This window comes from Arachis duranensis, chromosome 5, assembly GCF_000817695.3.
Source record: "Arachis duranensis cultivar V14167 chromosome 5, aradu.V14167.gnm2.J7QH, whole genome shotgun sequence".
NCBI lineage: Eukaryota > Viridiplantae > Streptophyta > Magnoliopsida > Fabales > Fabaceae > Arachis > Arachis duranensis.
Window position 1 is genome coordinate 99,014,106 of NC_029776.3, and position 14,669 is coordinate 99,028,774.

Consider the following 14,669-nt stretch of genomic DNA (forward strand, 5'->3'; position numbering starts at 1 on the left):
TCAAGCTGGTTCGAATTATGTAGAAATGGAATTCGAACCAGCATGGTTCGAATTATATAAAAATATGATTTGGCTTATTGCTGAAACGATTTTCGCTTTGGCGTATTTACGTTACATGATTCTTGACTTGGCTTATTAAGGTTTTTTACCCAATTTTTTGTACTAATATATAATTTTTTATATATATAGAGAGAGAAGGAGAGTGAGAGAGAAATTACTTTAAATAACAAATATAAAAATTAATTATTTTTATTTATACAAAAGACTTAACACTTAATTAAATATAAAAATATACACATTAAATTTAAATTTTTAAATAATGAATGTTAAAATTAATTATTAACAAAAAATTAAACTCTTTCATATAAAATAATAACTAAAACTCTTATTATTTGATTTTTTATTTATAAAGACTCTAATTTTCTTAGTCAACGAAAACTTTTGCCATTTGATTCTATAAATCTACCGACATAATTTAAAAATATTTATATTTTCATAATGTTATTATGGGTAAAAACACTCATTTTAATACTAAATTTACTCGTCTAAATTCAGCAACAATAAAACACGGCAATTAGAAATAACTTCAGGATTACTTAACTTTTTCAACAAATACAAGTTTGGTCATTTACCAGGCAAGGTATATAAGACAGACAAACACGGTACAAAAAAAATAAATCGGGATCAAAGCGTTAATGAGTTCTGCTGGGATAACAAATTTATTGGAGCTCAAACAATACTCACCAAAGTTTAAATAATATATTATATATTAACTCAAATAATTAAAGAAAAGAAACTAATTATATATAATAATCATCCTTTTTATCTTAATTAAAATTTCTCCAGGACTTTTATGGGGGGATAAATGAGCTGGCCAAGTTTAAGAGCGACGCTGAATCATTTATACGTGCAGTGATGCCAGGATGTAGCTCTCAACAGATTAAGACTACTCCTGGTACAGTGTTCTTACTAAATCCAAAAAATAGTCCCATAATGGTGCATGAAATTAAGTTACTCATTCTAATTATCAAAAACACAATTCAAAATCTTAAGTGCATAAATAACCAAATGAATGCAAAATAACAGATCAAACATCCAATTTTTGGCCAGGGGAACTACAATCGACTCAACAGACAGCTATGTAACAGCAAAAGAGGGCAAATATTGAAGAATTTAAGGAGCGTTTGAGCTTGTTGGAGCGCTGCCTCCAAAACCACCAGCACCCCGACCAAAGCCAGGCCTTCCACCAGCACCCTGAATGATGGAAAAATCAGACAAAATTATTCAGCAAAAAGACTCAAAAATGTAAACGACAATTTCCACAAGGATGAGATCTAAGAAATACTACCACACCCAACAACCAGCATCAAACATAATTGGTGTGAATATCAAACAATAGTGCTCTAAATAAAAGTGTACTGGCATACCACGCCAACAAACAAATTACATTAGATCATACCATAAGCCAATTAAAAAGAAGGCAAAAATTGACTGCAAGAGAAAATTGTCTTGTCTCGAATTACATAGAGAAGTGGGGGGCTTTAAAATTTTCAGCAACTTCACAAGATGGACTTTAGAATATACTGGACAACATGGTTCTCTTCAAGTAAATAGCATGCAATATAAAATAGAGAACAATATACAATAATCTACCATTCAATACACCAAAAAGAATATAAACTTGGTGCACATTCGCCAGAGTTATGTCAACAAATGAATAATGGGCAACACTTGAAACTTTAAGCAAGCACGGAAGTATACAACAATTTGCTGGCACACAAAACATTAGACTAACAAGAATACAGTAACAAACAAACTAATTCAAAATAGTTTGAGCAATGGCCATTCGGCAATTAGAAACAGAGCATACATAGAAAAACCACTGTTAAAGTCAGATAGTATTACTAACTAAATAACAAAAACATTAAAAGTTGAAAAGAAACAATAGTTTGGTTCAATGTGAAATACCCCAAAAGAAGGTCTGTAGTCAGCAGGAGCACCACCCTTGTCTCCTCCAAAATCACCGCCAGGTCCTCGTGGGCCTCCGCGGTATCCATCACGGTCACCGAATCTACGCTCTCCATCAAAGCGAGGTGGACCCCTGGGGCGGTCACCCGGTGGGCCGCCAAAAGGCCTGCCAGGTGGCTTGGCTTGCTTCTTGAGAGTGGCGGGGACGATCTCAGAAGGAAGGTTGAGGTATGTCCTGAGATGCTCGATGCCATCGTTGGTGAGGAACCAGTAATAGTGCATCCAGGCAAACGTCTCCCTGACGTACTCCTTCGACTTGAAGCTCTGCATCAGTTTAATCACCTGCAGATTCGGCACATCAATCTCAGGGTGCTTCGCAAGATTGAAGTCCTTCTTCGCGTAGCATACTCCCTCTGCAAATGCATTCGTCCATTCATTCGCTCATTCATTCAGAACACAATAATCTATCAGACAAGATGAACGAACCTACCTTGGAATAGGTATTTGCAGATCTCCTTGCGGTTCTTCTCCGGAATGATCTGAAGAATTCAAAAACAATAGAATAATTCAATCAGATAATTCAAAAGGAACATGGATTGGTAGACAGAGAAGAAGCAAGCTGTTGAGGTAGCTTACCATGGTTGCAGTGTAGAAGCCAAGGGGGCAGAAGCGGCAGCGAGCTCGCACTGGTAAATTATCGCTTTGCTCCTTCCCCAGTCAGTTGTCACACTAAACCCTAATGCCACTCTCTCCCATGTTTTATGATGGACCTCTCATCCAAATTTGGCTTCCTTCTCGGCCCATTTGTGCCTTCACCTCACCCGGCCCATGGTTTCGTCTTACTGTTCTCATTCTCAATTAAACCTTTGTTCCGACTTCCGAGGGTTGTTCTCCTAGTGCGTTGCGGGGTAGTTTGGGCGGGTTTCGGGGCAGGTGAGACTAGTTGGTGGGCTTCTATCCGGGTTCTGGTTTGTACGGGGCTTAGCCAAATCTTTTTATGGGCTACCAAAAATATAACAATGGTTATTTTACATTTCTACTATAATTTTTTATTTGGTATTTGATTTATTAGTTAGAAAAAAATTTAGAATATTTTGAACCGATTATAGAATATAATAATACTATATAGCCACCAAATATTATCATTTTAAATTAGTATTTGACCAGTAATAATTTGTATTTATATATATAACAATTTTACACAAATAAAATATATAATTTATATTTATATTTATTAGAATTTATACACATAAATTAATACAATATATACTCGTATTAATGTATTTGTTAAACATAATTTGATTTTTGTGCTGACCAAAATTACTAAAAATTGATGATTCTTAAAATTTTTTATATAGAAGAATTTTCGATATAGAAGAATCTCTTTGCCTGAATATAACATGAGACCATCAAATATAGTTATGTTTATTTTTAGGCAAATTTTTAGGTGTAGATAAAAAATAAATATTCTATGAAATTTATTGATAGAATAATTTGACAGTAATAGTGCGAAAAATAATATATTTTGGTATTAATATTATCATCAAAAAAATTCGTCAGTAACCAAATAATTTTTCGAACATGTAATTTGTTGTAGAATCTGACAGTAATTACCGTCGGACGAAAAAATTCCGATGATAAATATTTATCGGTGAAGTTTATACTGTTTATATTTTTTTCGTTTTTCTGACGGTAAATTTGACGATACTCACGTTTTTCTTGTAGTGTCGTCATGATTGAAGATGATAGCGATGATGACATAGAGAGGAGTATTCTTGTTGGGGCTGGTGGAGCATCGAACTCGGAGACTCAGCAGTACCCCTGCACTTTTCAACTTTAGACTTAAAGGCAATGAGACAGCAGGGATTCCTAGATGTAAAATCTGGATTCAGGGCCAGAGATTCACAGAACACAACAAGTCTAGCTAAATTCAAAGTTAGTAATCAGTTTCAGAATAAAGAGGAAGTTGTCTTATGTGATGATTTATAGCATCCGTCCTGGAGTTGAGTACAAAATGCTAGAATCAAATCATGCCAAGTACTATGGAAAGTGCAAAGAGTTTGGAAACAGTTTCATATGGTTGATTTGGATCACTCTTTGCCAGCGGAAGAATATTTGGGAGATTAGACGGTATAATGAACCTCATACATGTCTGACCACGTCAATCTTTAGTGATCACAGGAAACTTGATTTTCATGTGATATCTGCTTTATTACTAATAATTCTAATAGCGCTTATAATCAAAATCTAAGCGACTTAATATTACTAACAATTCTAATATATCTTAAAGAAAATAAATTTCATTCTCTAACCTCTTCATTGATGTTACCAGCAATATGACTAACTTCGTCCAAATGGTAGATACGATTTGGGTCGTCTTCCATATCCTCATTTTTGAATCCTCTGGTGTTGCTGTCTAACTTTTTTCTCTTCGGTAAGGTTTGGAGGTGGAGAAATTTGTAAAATGTAATTCGAAACAACTGAATTCGAATTGTATATATATAGGGACACAACTATTAAATCGAATCTATTACATTCAATTAATCTTAATTCTCGTTTTCTTTGAATTGAAACTATTTAATTCGATTTACCATGGGTCTTAAATCAAAGCTCATTGATTCAATTTACTATATGCTATTTCACTAAAACGTTTTTCATAATAAATCGAAACTAATGAATTTAATTTATTAATACATCTATTAATTCGAATCAATTGAATTCGATTTACATTAAAAGAGTATAAATTGAATTCGATTTATATAAATATGCAAATGAGACGTTCATCTAACCTATTTGTATTTAAGAAATTTATACAAAATTAGAACCCATTTAGTTTATTTATGTGATTTTTATCATATTTTTTCTTTATATTCTACAATCTGATCCCATTCAATTGGATATCAAATCTAAAGATAAAAAACGTTTATATCTTATTCTTCTTTTAATGCTCAAATTGAGATTTTGATTAAATTCGATCTATGATATCTCTATCGTCTATTGTATATGTTTTTGGGGCATAATATAGGATAATAATAAAAGAGTAAAGAAAGAAAGAAAGAAAAATACAGAGCAAGTGATGCAGAGCAATGTACTACTAATTGAAAAGAAAAATGCCTTTTAGTGAATTACTCAAAGTGAGTTTTTGATATCTTACCGTTACATTTCACTTGAAAGACTTATATATGATGGTAAAAGTCTTTTCATAAGAACTATGTACACAATACACAACTAGTTATCAGCTTTTAACACTTTCTTGGACTTTCTTGATTAGCCCATGACCTTGGGCTTCTTTACTTACCTCAACAGCTCCCCTCAAACTCGAGTGTGGTCTTTGAGTCACTCGAAGTTTGTCCTTCAATCTCTGAAAGGCAGTCGCTGAAAGAGGCTTGGTTAGGATATCAGCTACTTGTTCATGTCCCGGGATGTGTATTACATGTAGAGAATTTGCCTTAAGCTTTTCTCTAATAATTTGAACATCAAGTTGAAAGTGTTTAGTTCGATTGTGCTGAACAGGGTTGGCAGTAAGAAGAACTGTACTGAGATTGTCACAAAAAATTGTAGGAATTGTCTTCATGGGTATCTTCAATTCAGTCAGCAGATTTGTGAGCCACACCAACTCTCCTTCACAGGCAGCTAAACTTTGAAATTCTGCCTCAGTGGAGCTCCTACTTATGGTAGTTTGTTTCCTGCAGCACCAAGTAATCAAGTTAGGTCCAAGGAATACACAATAACCAGAGATAGAACGCCTGTCCTCCAAGTTCGCTGCCCAGTCTGCGTCTGCAAATCCATAAAGCCTGTAATCACTGCTGGGATGTATCAATAATCCATGCTCCTTAGTACCCTGCAGATACCTTAGGATTCTCTTTACCGCCTTCCAATGAGAAAGCAAAGGAGAATGCATAAACTGGCTCACTTTGCTCACTGCAAAGGATATATCTGGTCGGGTTATGCACAAGTATTGTAATGTACCTACCACACTACGATACAGCTTAGCATCATCAAAACATTCAGACCCACTGGACAGCAACTGTAATGATGAAATCATAGGTGTAGGCATTTTGCTTGCTTCACCCATTCCTAGTTTAGAGAGCAAGTCACTAATATATTTTGTTTGGGATAAATGAAGCTGCCCTTGATCTGTCTTTTGAACTTCAATTCCCAAAAAATAACTTAGCTCACCTAAATCTTTTAAGGAAAACACTTTATCCAATTGAATAACCATGTTACTAATATCATTTGAACAATTCCCAGTGATAATGATATCATCCACATAACACAAAATATACATAACAGAATCTGACCTAAATCTAATAAACAGAGAAAAATCAGAGTTAGTGCTATAAAAGCCAAAGGAGTTTAAAGTACTACTCAATTTGTCAAACCACTCCCTTGGTGCTTGCTTTAATCCATATAGGGACTTATTTAATTTACAAACATACTGAGCAGCTTGTGTCTCAAAATCAGCTGGTTGATGCATATAAATGGTTTGATGCAAATCACCGTTTAAAAATGCATTATTAAAATCAAATTGACGAATTACCCAATTTTTGGACACTGCAATGCTCAATATAAGTCTCACAGTTGCAGGCCTCACCACAGGACTAAACACCTGGTCAAAAATCAAAGCCTTCTGATTGATGAAAACCCTGGACTACCAATTTGGCTTTGTATTTTTGAACAGTCCCATCTGCATGTCTTTTAACAGCAAATACCCATTTACTCCCAATAACCTTAGCATTAGAAGGTGTTGGTACCAAGGTCCAAGTGTTATTCTTCACCAAGGCTCTAAATTCTTCATTCATAGCATGATGCCAATGAGGAATTTTTTGAGCAGCAGCAGCTGATTTTGGAGGTTGTTCAAGAAAATTGTTATTAAAAATGGTGGCTGCTAATGCTCTTGGCCTTGAGGAGTGAGTTTTAGACCTTGTCAACATTTGGTGAGTATTTGAATTGTGAGAAGAAGAAATGGAAGTTGAATTTTGAGTTTGTTGAGACTCAGGTTCCACAAGCGGAAGCTGAATTTCGATACCTGTTATAGGTTGCAAGGCAGAAGATGGAATTGATGTATATGCCGGCTTTTCGGCAGTCTCTATATGTGTCGGAAGTGACTGAAAGGGAGGATCATCAACCTGAAGACAAGGGGCTGGGTTGGAAATTGGAGTACACCTGGCAGTGGAAGTAGCCTTTGGAAACAGGGTAGGGCCATCACCAGACTTTGGTGCAGGGGGTGGAGAGGAAGAGGCTGCAGGCATTGTTAGGAACAATTTTGTATATGAAAACTCAGATTCATCAAATTTCACATGTCGAGTAATATAAATCTTGCCACTTTTGGACAAACATTTATATCCTTTAGAGTTAGTAGCATAGCCAATAAAAACACACTTTATTGATCTGTTTTCAAGTTTATTTTTATTGTAAGGCCGAATAAAAGGGTAGCAGCTGCTTCCAAAAATTCTAAAAAGACTATAGTCTGGTTTCTTATTAAACAATTTTTCATATGGAGATAAATTGGAAAGAACCTGAGTTGGAATACGATTGATTAAGTAAGCCGAAGTAAGAACTGCTTCATTCCAATAAAGCAATGGCATAGAGGCAGTGGAAAGCATAGCTAGACTCATCTCTATGAGATGTCGATGTTTTCGTTCTGCAGTCCCATTCTGTTCATGAACATAGGGACATGAATAGCGATGAGTAATGCCTGCTCTTGCCAAGAATTCAGAGAAGGCATTGGAGGTATATTCGCCTCCATTGTCTGTTTGTAGTGCTTTGATTTTGTGTCCTGTCAAATTCTCAATATACAGTTTATACTGTTGAAAAGCCAGAAAAACTTGTGATTTTGTAACTAATAAAAAGGTAAAAGTATATCTTGAGAATGCATCAATAAAGGTAACATAGTATCGAAATCCAAGATGAGAAATATGAGGAGAGGGGCCCCAGACATCAGAAAACACCAATTCAAGAGGAGTAGTATATATTGTATTAGAGTCAGAAAAAGGTAACTTGTGCATTTTTGCTTGTGCACAATTTTCACATACATGAGTATTTTCATTTACATGCTTCATCGAATGTGGAATATTACATTAAGAGAGAACTAGTTTAACAGATTTAAGAGATAAATGCCCTAGGCGTTTATGCCACAAATCTAACACTGAACAAGACACAGTAAAAGCAATAGGGGAATTGAGTGAATGAGAGAGTTGAGAGACAGCAACATTTGTAAATTGATATATGCCCCCTTTACGTATACCTTGTAAGAGCACTTTCTGTGTAAATTGGCATTTCACACGACAAAAATTAGCAAAGAATTCAAAATAGACACAGTTATCATTAGCAAATTTGGAAACACTAATCAAGTTCTTGGTGATTTGTGGTGTGTGTATCAAGTGCTGGAGATTAAAATATCTTTTGGAATCTAAAGAGTATAGAAAAGAATTTCCAATATGAGAGATGGAGATACCTTCACCATTACCCACTTGAACCTGTTCTGGGCCCGTATATTCTGAACATGTCAACAAGTTTGATTGATTTGGCGTCACATGATGAGAAGCCCCAGTATCTGGGTACCAAGCAGGATCTGCAACAGTATTGGGGGCAGCAAGAAAAGCAGTGGGATGGTGAAAGGATGGTGCTGGAGGGGGAGGTGTAGTGGATGCAGTGGAAGGTCCTTGAGGAGAAGTAGAAGAGGTTGAGTAATTCTGATTATAAGCGAGGTTGCTGGATTGCTGTGCTTGATTGCGGGATGGGGGCGGAATATCTTGATTAAAGCGATTGAAGCAATGCCACACAATGTGACGAAAACGGCCACAAACTTGGCATTGAGGTCGATTTTGCTGAGAAAATGCACGTCCTCCCCTAGGAAAACGTCCCCCTCTTCCTCGTCGGAATCCATTGTCCCGAGCAGAGTTGTGAAACACAGGAAAAGAATTTTGGGTGAGATTAGCTTAAAGAATGCCACTCCCATTTTTCTTGAATTTCTCTATCATGTTATCATGAGACATGATGAGATTTTTTACTTCCACAAGACTATAAATTTCTGGTTTGGCATTGACAGTAAGAAGAAAATTTTGGTACTCTTCATTAAGCCCTTCTAATAGAACTTCCACATGTTCTTCCTTAGAGAGAGGATTACCTAAAGCTGCAAGTGAATCAGTCACATTCTTGATTTTAAAAATGTAGTCACGAGCTGTCTGACCTTGTTTCTTTATCAATTTCAGTTGAGCCTTCAGTTGTTTAATCTGATATTTGGTGGATTGTGCGAAATAATCTTCAATTTTCTGCCACATTTTATAGCTGAGCGTGGAACCTACCATTTTGTTCTTGAACACATTGTCAATTGAGGCAAGCATCCAAAAAACTAAGTGACAATCATCTTGCTTCCATTGTTTGTAGAGGGAGGATTCAGTTCCTGCTTCTTGATCAGACTTAGATGAGAATTGGGGTGGGATTCGTGCTTTGATGAGATGATCTTTAAAACCCTGACCTTCAATTGCATTGAGTGCTTGTTGCTGCCAGGTCTTGAAATTTGTTTCACATAGTTTGTCTGAAATTGGATTGAACGATCGTTGCTGATAGATGATTGGAGGAACATTATTGTTGGTGGGTAAGGAGGGGTTGCTAGTAGCCATGGATCTCTTAGAACCCTAAGAGCTCCGATACCATAAAAGAGTAAAGAAAGAAAGAAAGAAAAATACAGAGCAAGTGATGCAGAGCAATGTACTACTAATTGAAAAGAAAAATGCCTTTTAGTGAATTACTCAAAGTGAGTTTTTGATATCTTACCGTTACGTTTCACTTGAAAGACTTATATATGATGGTAAAAGTCTTTTTATAAGAACTATGTACACAATACACTAGTTATCAACTTTTAACACTTTCTTGAACTTTCTTGATCAGCCCACGACTTTGGGCTTCTTTACTTGCCTCAACAAATAATATGGTGAAGATTGAAATTTTGATAGAGAGTGAAAGTTCACCCAAAAAAATTATTATTTGCAATGTACTTATTTTTTTAATATAAATTTAATAAAAATATTCACTCTTTGTCCAATTCTATTTTTCAACAAAAAATTTCTCATAATATACCATACCCATGTTTAAAATACCGATCACAATAATTCTGTGAAGGTCCCACGATGTCGTTTTGTGCTTTTGCTAATGGATTTGAGTGATAGATTTGGTCAGATATGATTGCCTTCTCTACTTAAACAAATCAGGAAAATAAAATTTGGAGCATAAATGAGAGTTTGAATTTCAGAATTATTTTATTTTATTTTAAGGATCCATTTTTATGTATCATAATAAATTAATTAAATATTTATAATATCATCATATTTTTAATTAAATCCTAATTTAAAAAATTATAATTAAATTTATGTATTTAATAAAAATGTTACAATTACATCTTTATAATTATTTTTTGTTAAAAATATATTTTTTAAAATATTTAATTTTATGTAGGGCTGTACATGGATCGTATAATATCCACTGTTCGCAATATATTTATCTACATCTGATCTATAGTTTACAGATATTATCTGATCCGCACTTTGATAGAATCAGATAGCGGATATTATTGTCATGATATATGCGAATCCGATCCGCACTCTAATATAAATACTATAATTAATAAATGAAAAGCCTAAGTCCCTAATTTCCTAACTCACTCACTCAGTAACGGCGGTACTCTTCATCTCCTCTCTCATCCAGACCCAGTCGACCAGTCCCATTCACTGTCCCATACTCGCTGTTCACCTCATTCATCACCATCGTTCACCTATGTTGCCGTCGTGTCGTTCATCGTCGCGTTTCATCAGCTCAGACCATTGAGACCATGTCTACTTTTCCGTCTCTGTCTCCATCGTCACGTCGTCGTCTCCTCCTTCGACACGATGGTCGTCTCCTTCATTAACGCGGTCCTCGTCTCCTCCTTCGACACGATGGTCGTCTCCTTCATTAACGCGGTCCTCGTCTCCTCCATCAGCACGGTCGTCATCTCTGTTTATCGTCTCTGTTAATCATCTCTGCTCGTCATTGCTCTTCATTGCTCGCCGTAGATTCTTCCTTTTGCTTGTGCTTCTCCAATGCAAATCTACTTTTGCTCAATTAGGGTTCTAAAAATATTTTTTCTTATTTTGTTGATCTTTGATTTTGAAATATAAATCTGTTTTTGCTTGTTTTTTTTTTATCAAATTTTGCTCATTTTACTTCTGATTCATTGTTTATGTTTTTACTATTAAAAATGTGTTCATAATTTTTGAAATGTATACTTTTGTTATTGTTATGATAGCGGTAATTGATATATTTTAGTGTAAATATTGATGCTAAATTAGGGATTTAATTGATGCCAAATTAGGGATTTAGAGTTTCAATTTCTATTTTTGTTAATTTTGTTGATTCTTTTAAAATTAAAAATATTTTTATTTTTTTATTATATCCGAAATTCGATCCCGCAAATGTGAGGATTAAATCGGATCAAATCTGATATTAGATTCAATCTGATGAGATTAATACGAATTGGATTAAGATTTTGGCTATATCTGATCTAATTCGATTTGTATGTAGTCCTAATTTTATGTTTTATGTATGATAAATTATGAAATATTCTAAAATTATTTTTTTTTTTAAATAAGAACTACTAAAAATTTAATTACAAATGTTAATTTTTAAATAATAGTACCTAGCTGAAAATGTAGTAAAGAAAATTGCTATAGAATTATTAGAATTTATTATTTTTTGTCATTAATTAATCATCAATATTTAAAAATATGAACTAAAGTATATTATTAGATTATTAAACTAACAAAATTAAATTAATGATTAAAAATTTTGAAATGAGGAATGCTAGGACTAGTAATTTTGGTGTTTTATAATCATTAATTGGCCATCAATAGTATTTTTAATGGTGTGAGATTACATCTAATGGTAGAAGATCACTCACTTTTATTTTGATGATTAAGTATTGGCCAGAAAATACAAAAGTTGCTGGCCCTAAACTTTTCCTTTTGAAAAAGAAATTATAAATTCTGATAATGTTCTAACATTTTTTTCTAAGGTTAGGAGTGAAACTCAAATCTAAGACCTCTAAATAAAATTAAAAGATGATATGATTTGAGTTATAACTTGTTACCCTAATATTTTTCTTTATTAAATTATAAGAACGGGCAAATGAAAAAAACTATACATAATTACAAATACAATACACATGTTAGTCACAAAAAAATACAATACACATGTTTAAAATATCTGGAGGTCCCACGATGTCGTTTTGCTCTTTTGCTATAATTGATTTGGTGTATGCAGTATGCTTGATATGCTCGCCTTCTCTACTTAAACAAATCAGGAAAATTAAAGCATTAAGCTAATTAACTCATCATTTATCCAAATCAAACTCATCTCTATCTCTTCATTTTGCAATTCCACAAACAGATTCTTGAGCAGAAAAATCAATGGATCCAATTCTAACTTATCCAAACACCACCTCAATTACCGGAATAACAATCCTTTCTCTTGTTATTACCATCTTATTCTATTTATTAATGTATCATCCATTCAAAGCTGGCAATAAACATAGAGAACCTCCAATGGTGGCTGGTGCATGGCCTATACTGGGTCACCTTCCACTCTTCCATGGCTCACGTTCACAGCCACTCCACATTACTTTGGGCGCCATGGCTGACAAATATGGACCCCTTTTCACCGTGAAGCTTGGTTCCAAAAAGATTGTAGTACTAAGCAACTCAGCAATGGCGAAAGAATGCTTCACAAAGAATGATGCAATTGTTGCTTCTCGTCCCAATCTTGTCTCATTCGAAAACCTCGGCTACAATGGAGCCATGATTGGTTTCACGCCGTACGGTCCATATTGGCGTGAACTCCGCAAGTTTTCAAACTTAGAGCTTCTCTCGAATCGCCGCATAGAGCTGCTAAGCCATGTTCGACTCTCGGAAGTTCGAGCTTCAACAAAAGATCTCTTAAGTCTTTGGTCCACTCAGAAGAATGAATCTGGATACGTGTTGGTGGACGTAAAGCAATGGTTTGCAGAGTTGACATTCAACATGGTTCTTAGAATGGTTGCGGGGAAGACATTCTTTGGAGCTGTAGATTCAGAGAGTGAGGATAAAGCGAATAAGTGTTTGAAGACTATTAGGGAGATGATGCGTCTTATGGGGATGTTTACTGTGGGAGATGCTATTCCTTCATTAAGGTGGCTTGATTTGGGGGGCCATGAAAAGGCCATGAAAGAAACTGCTAAACAACTCGATGAGATTTTGAGTGGATGGTTGGATGAGCATCGCAAAAACATGGATTTCTTAGATGAAAAGGGTTCAAGTGAAGAGCCACGTGATTTCATTGATGTCATGCTTTCGGTGTTTTCTCATACTCACATTCATGAGTTTGATGCTGACACCATATATAAAGCCACGATATTGGTATGTATCTATGTAGAATATAATTTGTTACTTGATCTTCTTCTATTCTTCTAGCCAGCACTTAGTTAATAATAATTTATATTTATATTTATTAAAATTTATATACTTAAATTAATATAATTTAAATTTATAATTTTTAAAATTTATATACATAAATTAATAAAATTTATTTATTAAACTATTAAAAATTATTATTGGTTGAAAAGTTTTTTTTCAATAGTTAAATCATATTTCGCACTGGGAGTAAAGAATTATACACTTAATAGTAATACTTATCTAATCTTTCCTTCTTTTTCCTTTTTTTTTCTTTAATTTTCTTAATTTTTTCATTTTTTTTCCACCTATAATAAGCCAACTTGTTCCCTGTTGCTATTGTATTGTGTGCTCATTCCTTTCTTATCATATGTTAGAATTTAAAACACAAATTAATAAAATTCTGTGGCTACCTAAATAATATAGTAGTAAGTATAATGAGTTGACCGAACACATGAAAAGTAAAGAGTAAAAAAGAGTTACATGTATATATATAAAGTGATATATAGTTATATACTATAATATTACAGTGGCTTTAGATGTTAAAATTAAAATAATATTTTTTATATTATTTTATGATGCTTTTTAATATAAAAATAAAATAAAAATATTATCAAAATATAAATAAAAATGACCTTAATCTTAATAGTATATTTTAAATGTTACTAAAATTATATAGTNACTATTAATATATAATATATGTTAAAATATAAATACATATATTAAATATAAATTAAACCACACGTATATTTATACACAAATATATTAGTGATAACTAATTTTAATAGTTGATTTTGATATACGAACATCAATTTTAAATGATATAACATTGTGGTACTTCTTGTAATTAATATTTTCAGTAAAAAATATTTTTTTTTCTGGCAACAATTAGTTGACCTTTCTATTTCTTCTTTGCATGTTTTAAAGCTTTAATTTGATTTTCATTCAAAACATATATGCATACTTCCGTTTGTTGTTGTTGTTGTTATACTTTTCCTTATTATTTCTTCAAAAGAAAACTGATCTCATTAATGTATGTGATCTACTGATCTACTATTTTCTTGCAAGATTGATCCTCCTTAAATGTGTATAGAGCACTGTTGTCATGAAACTCGTACTATTTTAATGTCGCAGACAATGATAGTTGGGGGAAATGACACCACCACAGTTTCTCTTACATGGGCCATGTGTTTGCTATTGAAAAATCCTCACGTGTTGGAAAAGGCAAAACAAGAACTT

The 14,669-nt window shown here is 33.8% G+C and overlaps 2 protein-coding genes across 2 annotated transcripts in view; one reads left to right on the forward strand and one right to left on the reverse strand.

Moving 5' to 3' along the window:
• Window positions 1-782: 782 nt before the first annotated feature.
• LOC107491403 (40S ribosomal protein S10-1) lies at window positions 783-2,751 on the reverse strand. The gene is made up of 4 exons (XM_016112251.3): window positions 2,605-2,751; window positions 2,459-2,507; window positions 1,969-2,381; window positions 783-1,254 (listed from the first exon to the last, which is right to left on the reverse strand). Exons 1-4 carry the CDS (start codon window positions 2,605-2,607, stop codon window positions 1,174-1,176), a joined length of 546 nt encoding a protein of 181 aa, XP_015967737.1. The 5' UTR covers window positions 2,608-2,751; the 3' UTR covers window positions 783-1,173.
• A 9,595-nt stretch (window positions 2,752-12,346) lies between these two features.
• The window catches only part of LOC107490967 (cytochrome P450 82A3), a 3,044-nt gene continuing 721 nt past the window's right edge, over window positions 12,347-14,669 (forward strand). The window contains exons 1-2 of the mRNA XM_021143990.2: window positions 12,347-13,397; window positions 14,565-14,664. Of these exons, the coding sequence (XP_020999649.1) occupies window positions 12,414-13,397; window positions 14,565-14,664 (1,084 nt within the window). The 5' untranslated portion in view covers window positions 12,347-12,413. The remainder of the gene's footprint in view (window positions 13,398-14,564; window positions 14,665-14,669) is intronic.

Coding starts and splice junctions, on each gene's coding strand:
- LOC107491403 (XM_016112251.3), bottom strand. Junction 2,382..2,458: donor CTGCAAATACCTATTCCAAG/GTAGGTTCGTTC, acceptor ATGCATTTGCAG/AGGGAGTATGCTACGCGAAG. Junction 1,255..1,968: donor ACTACAGACCTTCTTTTGGG/GTATTTCACATT, acceptor TCCATCATTCAG/GGTGCTGGTGGAAGGCCTGG.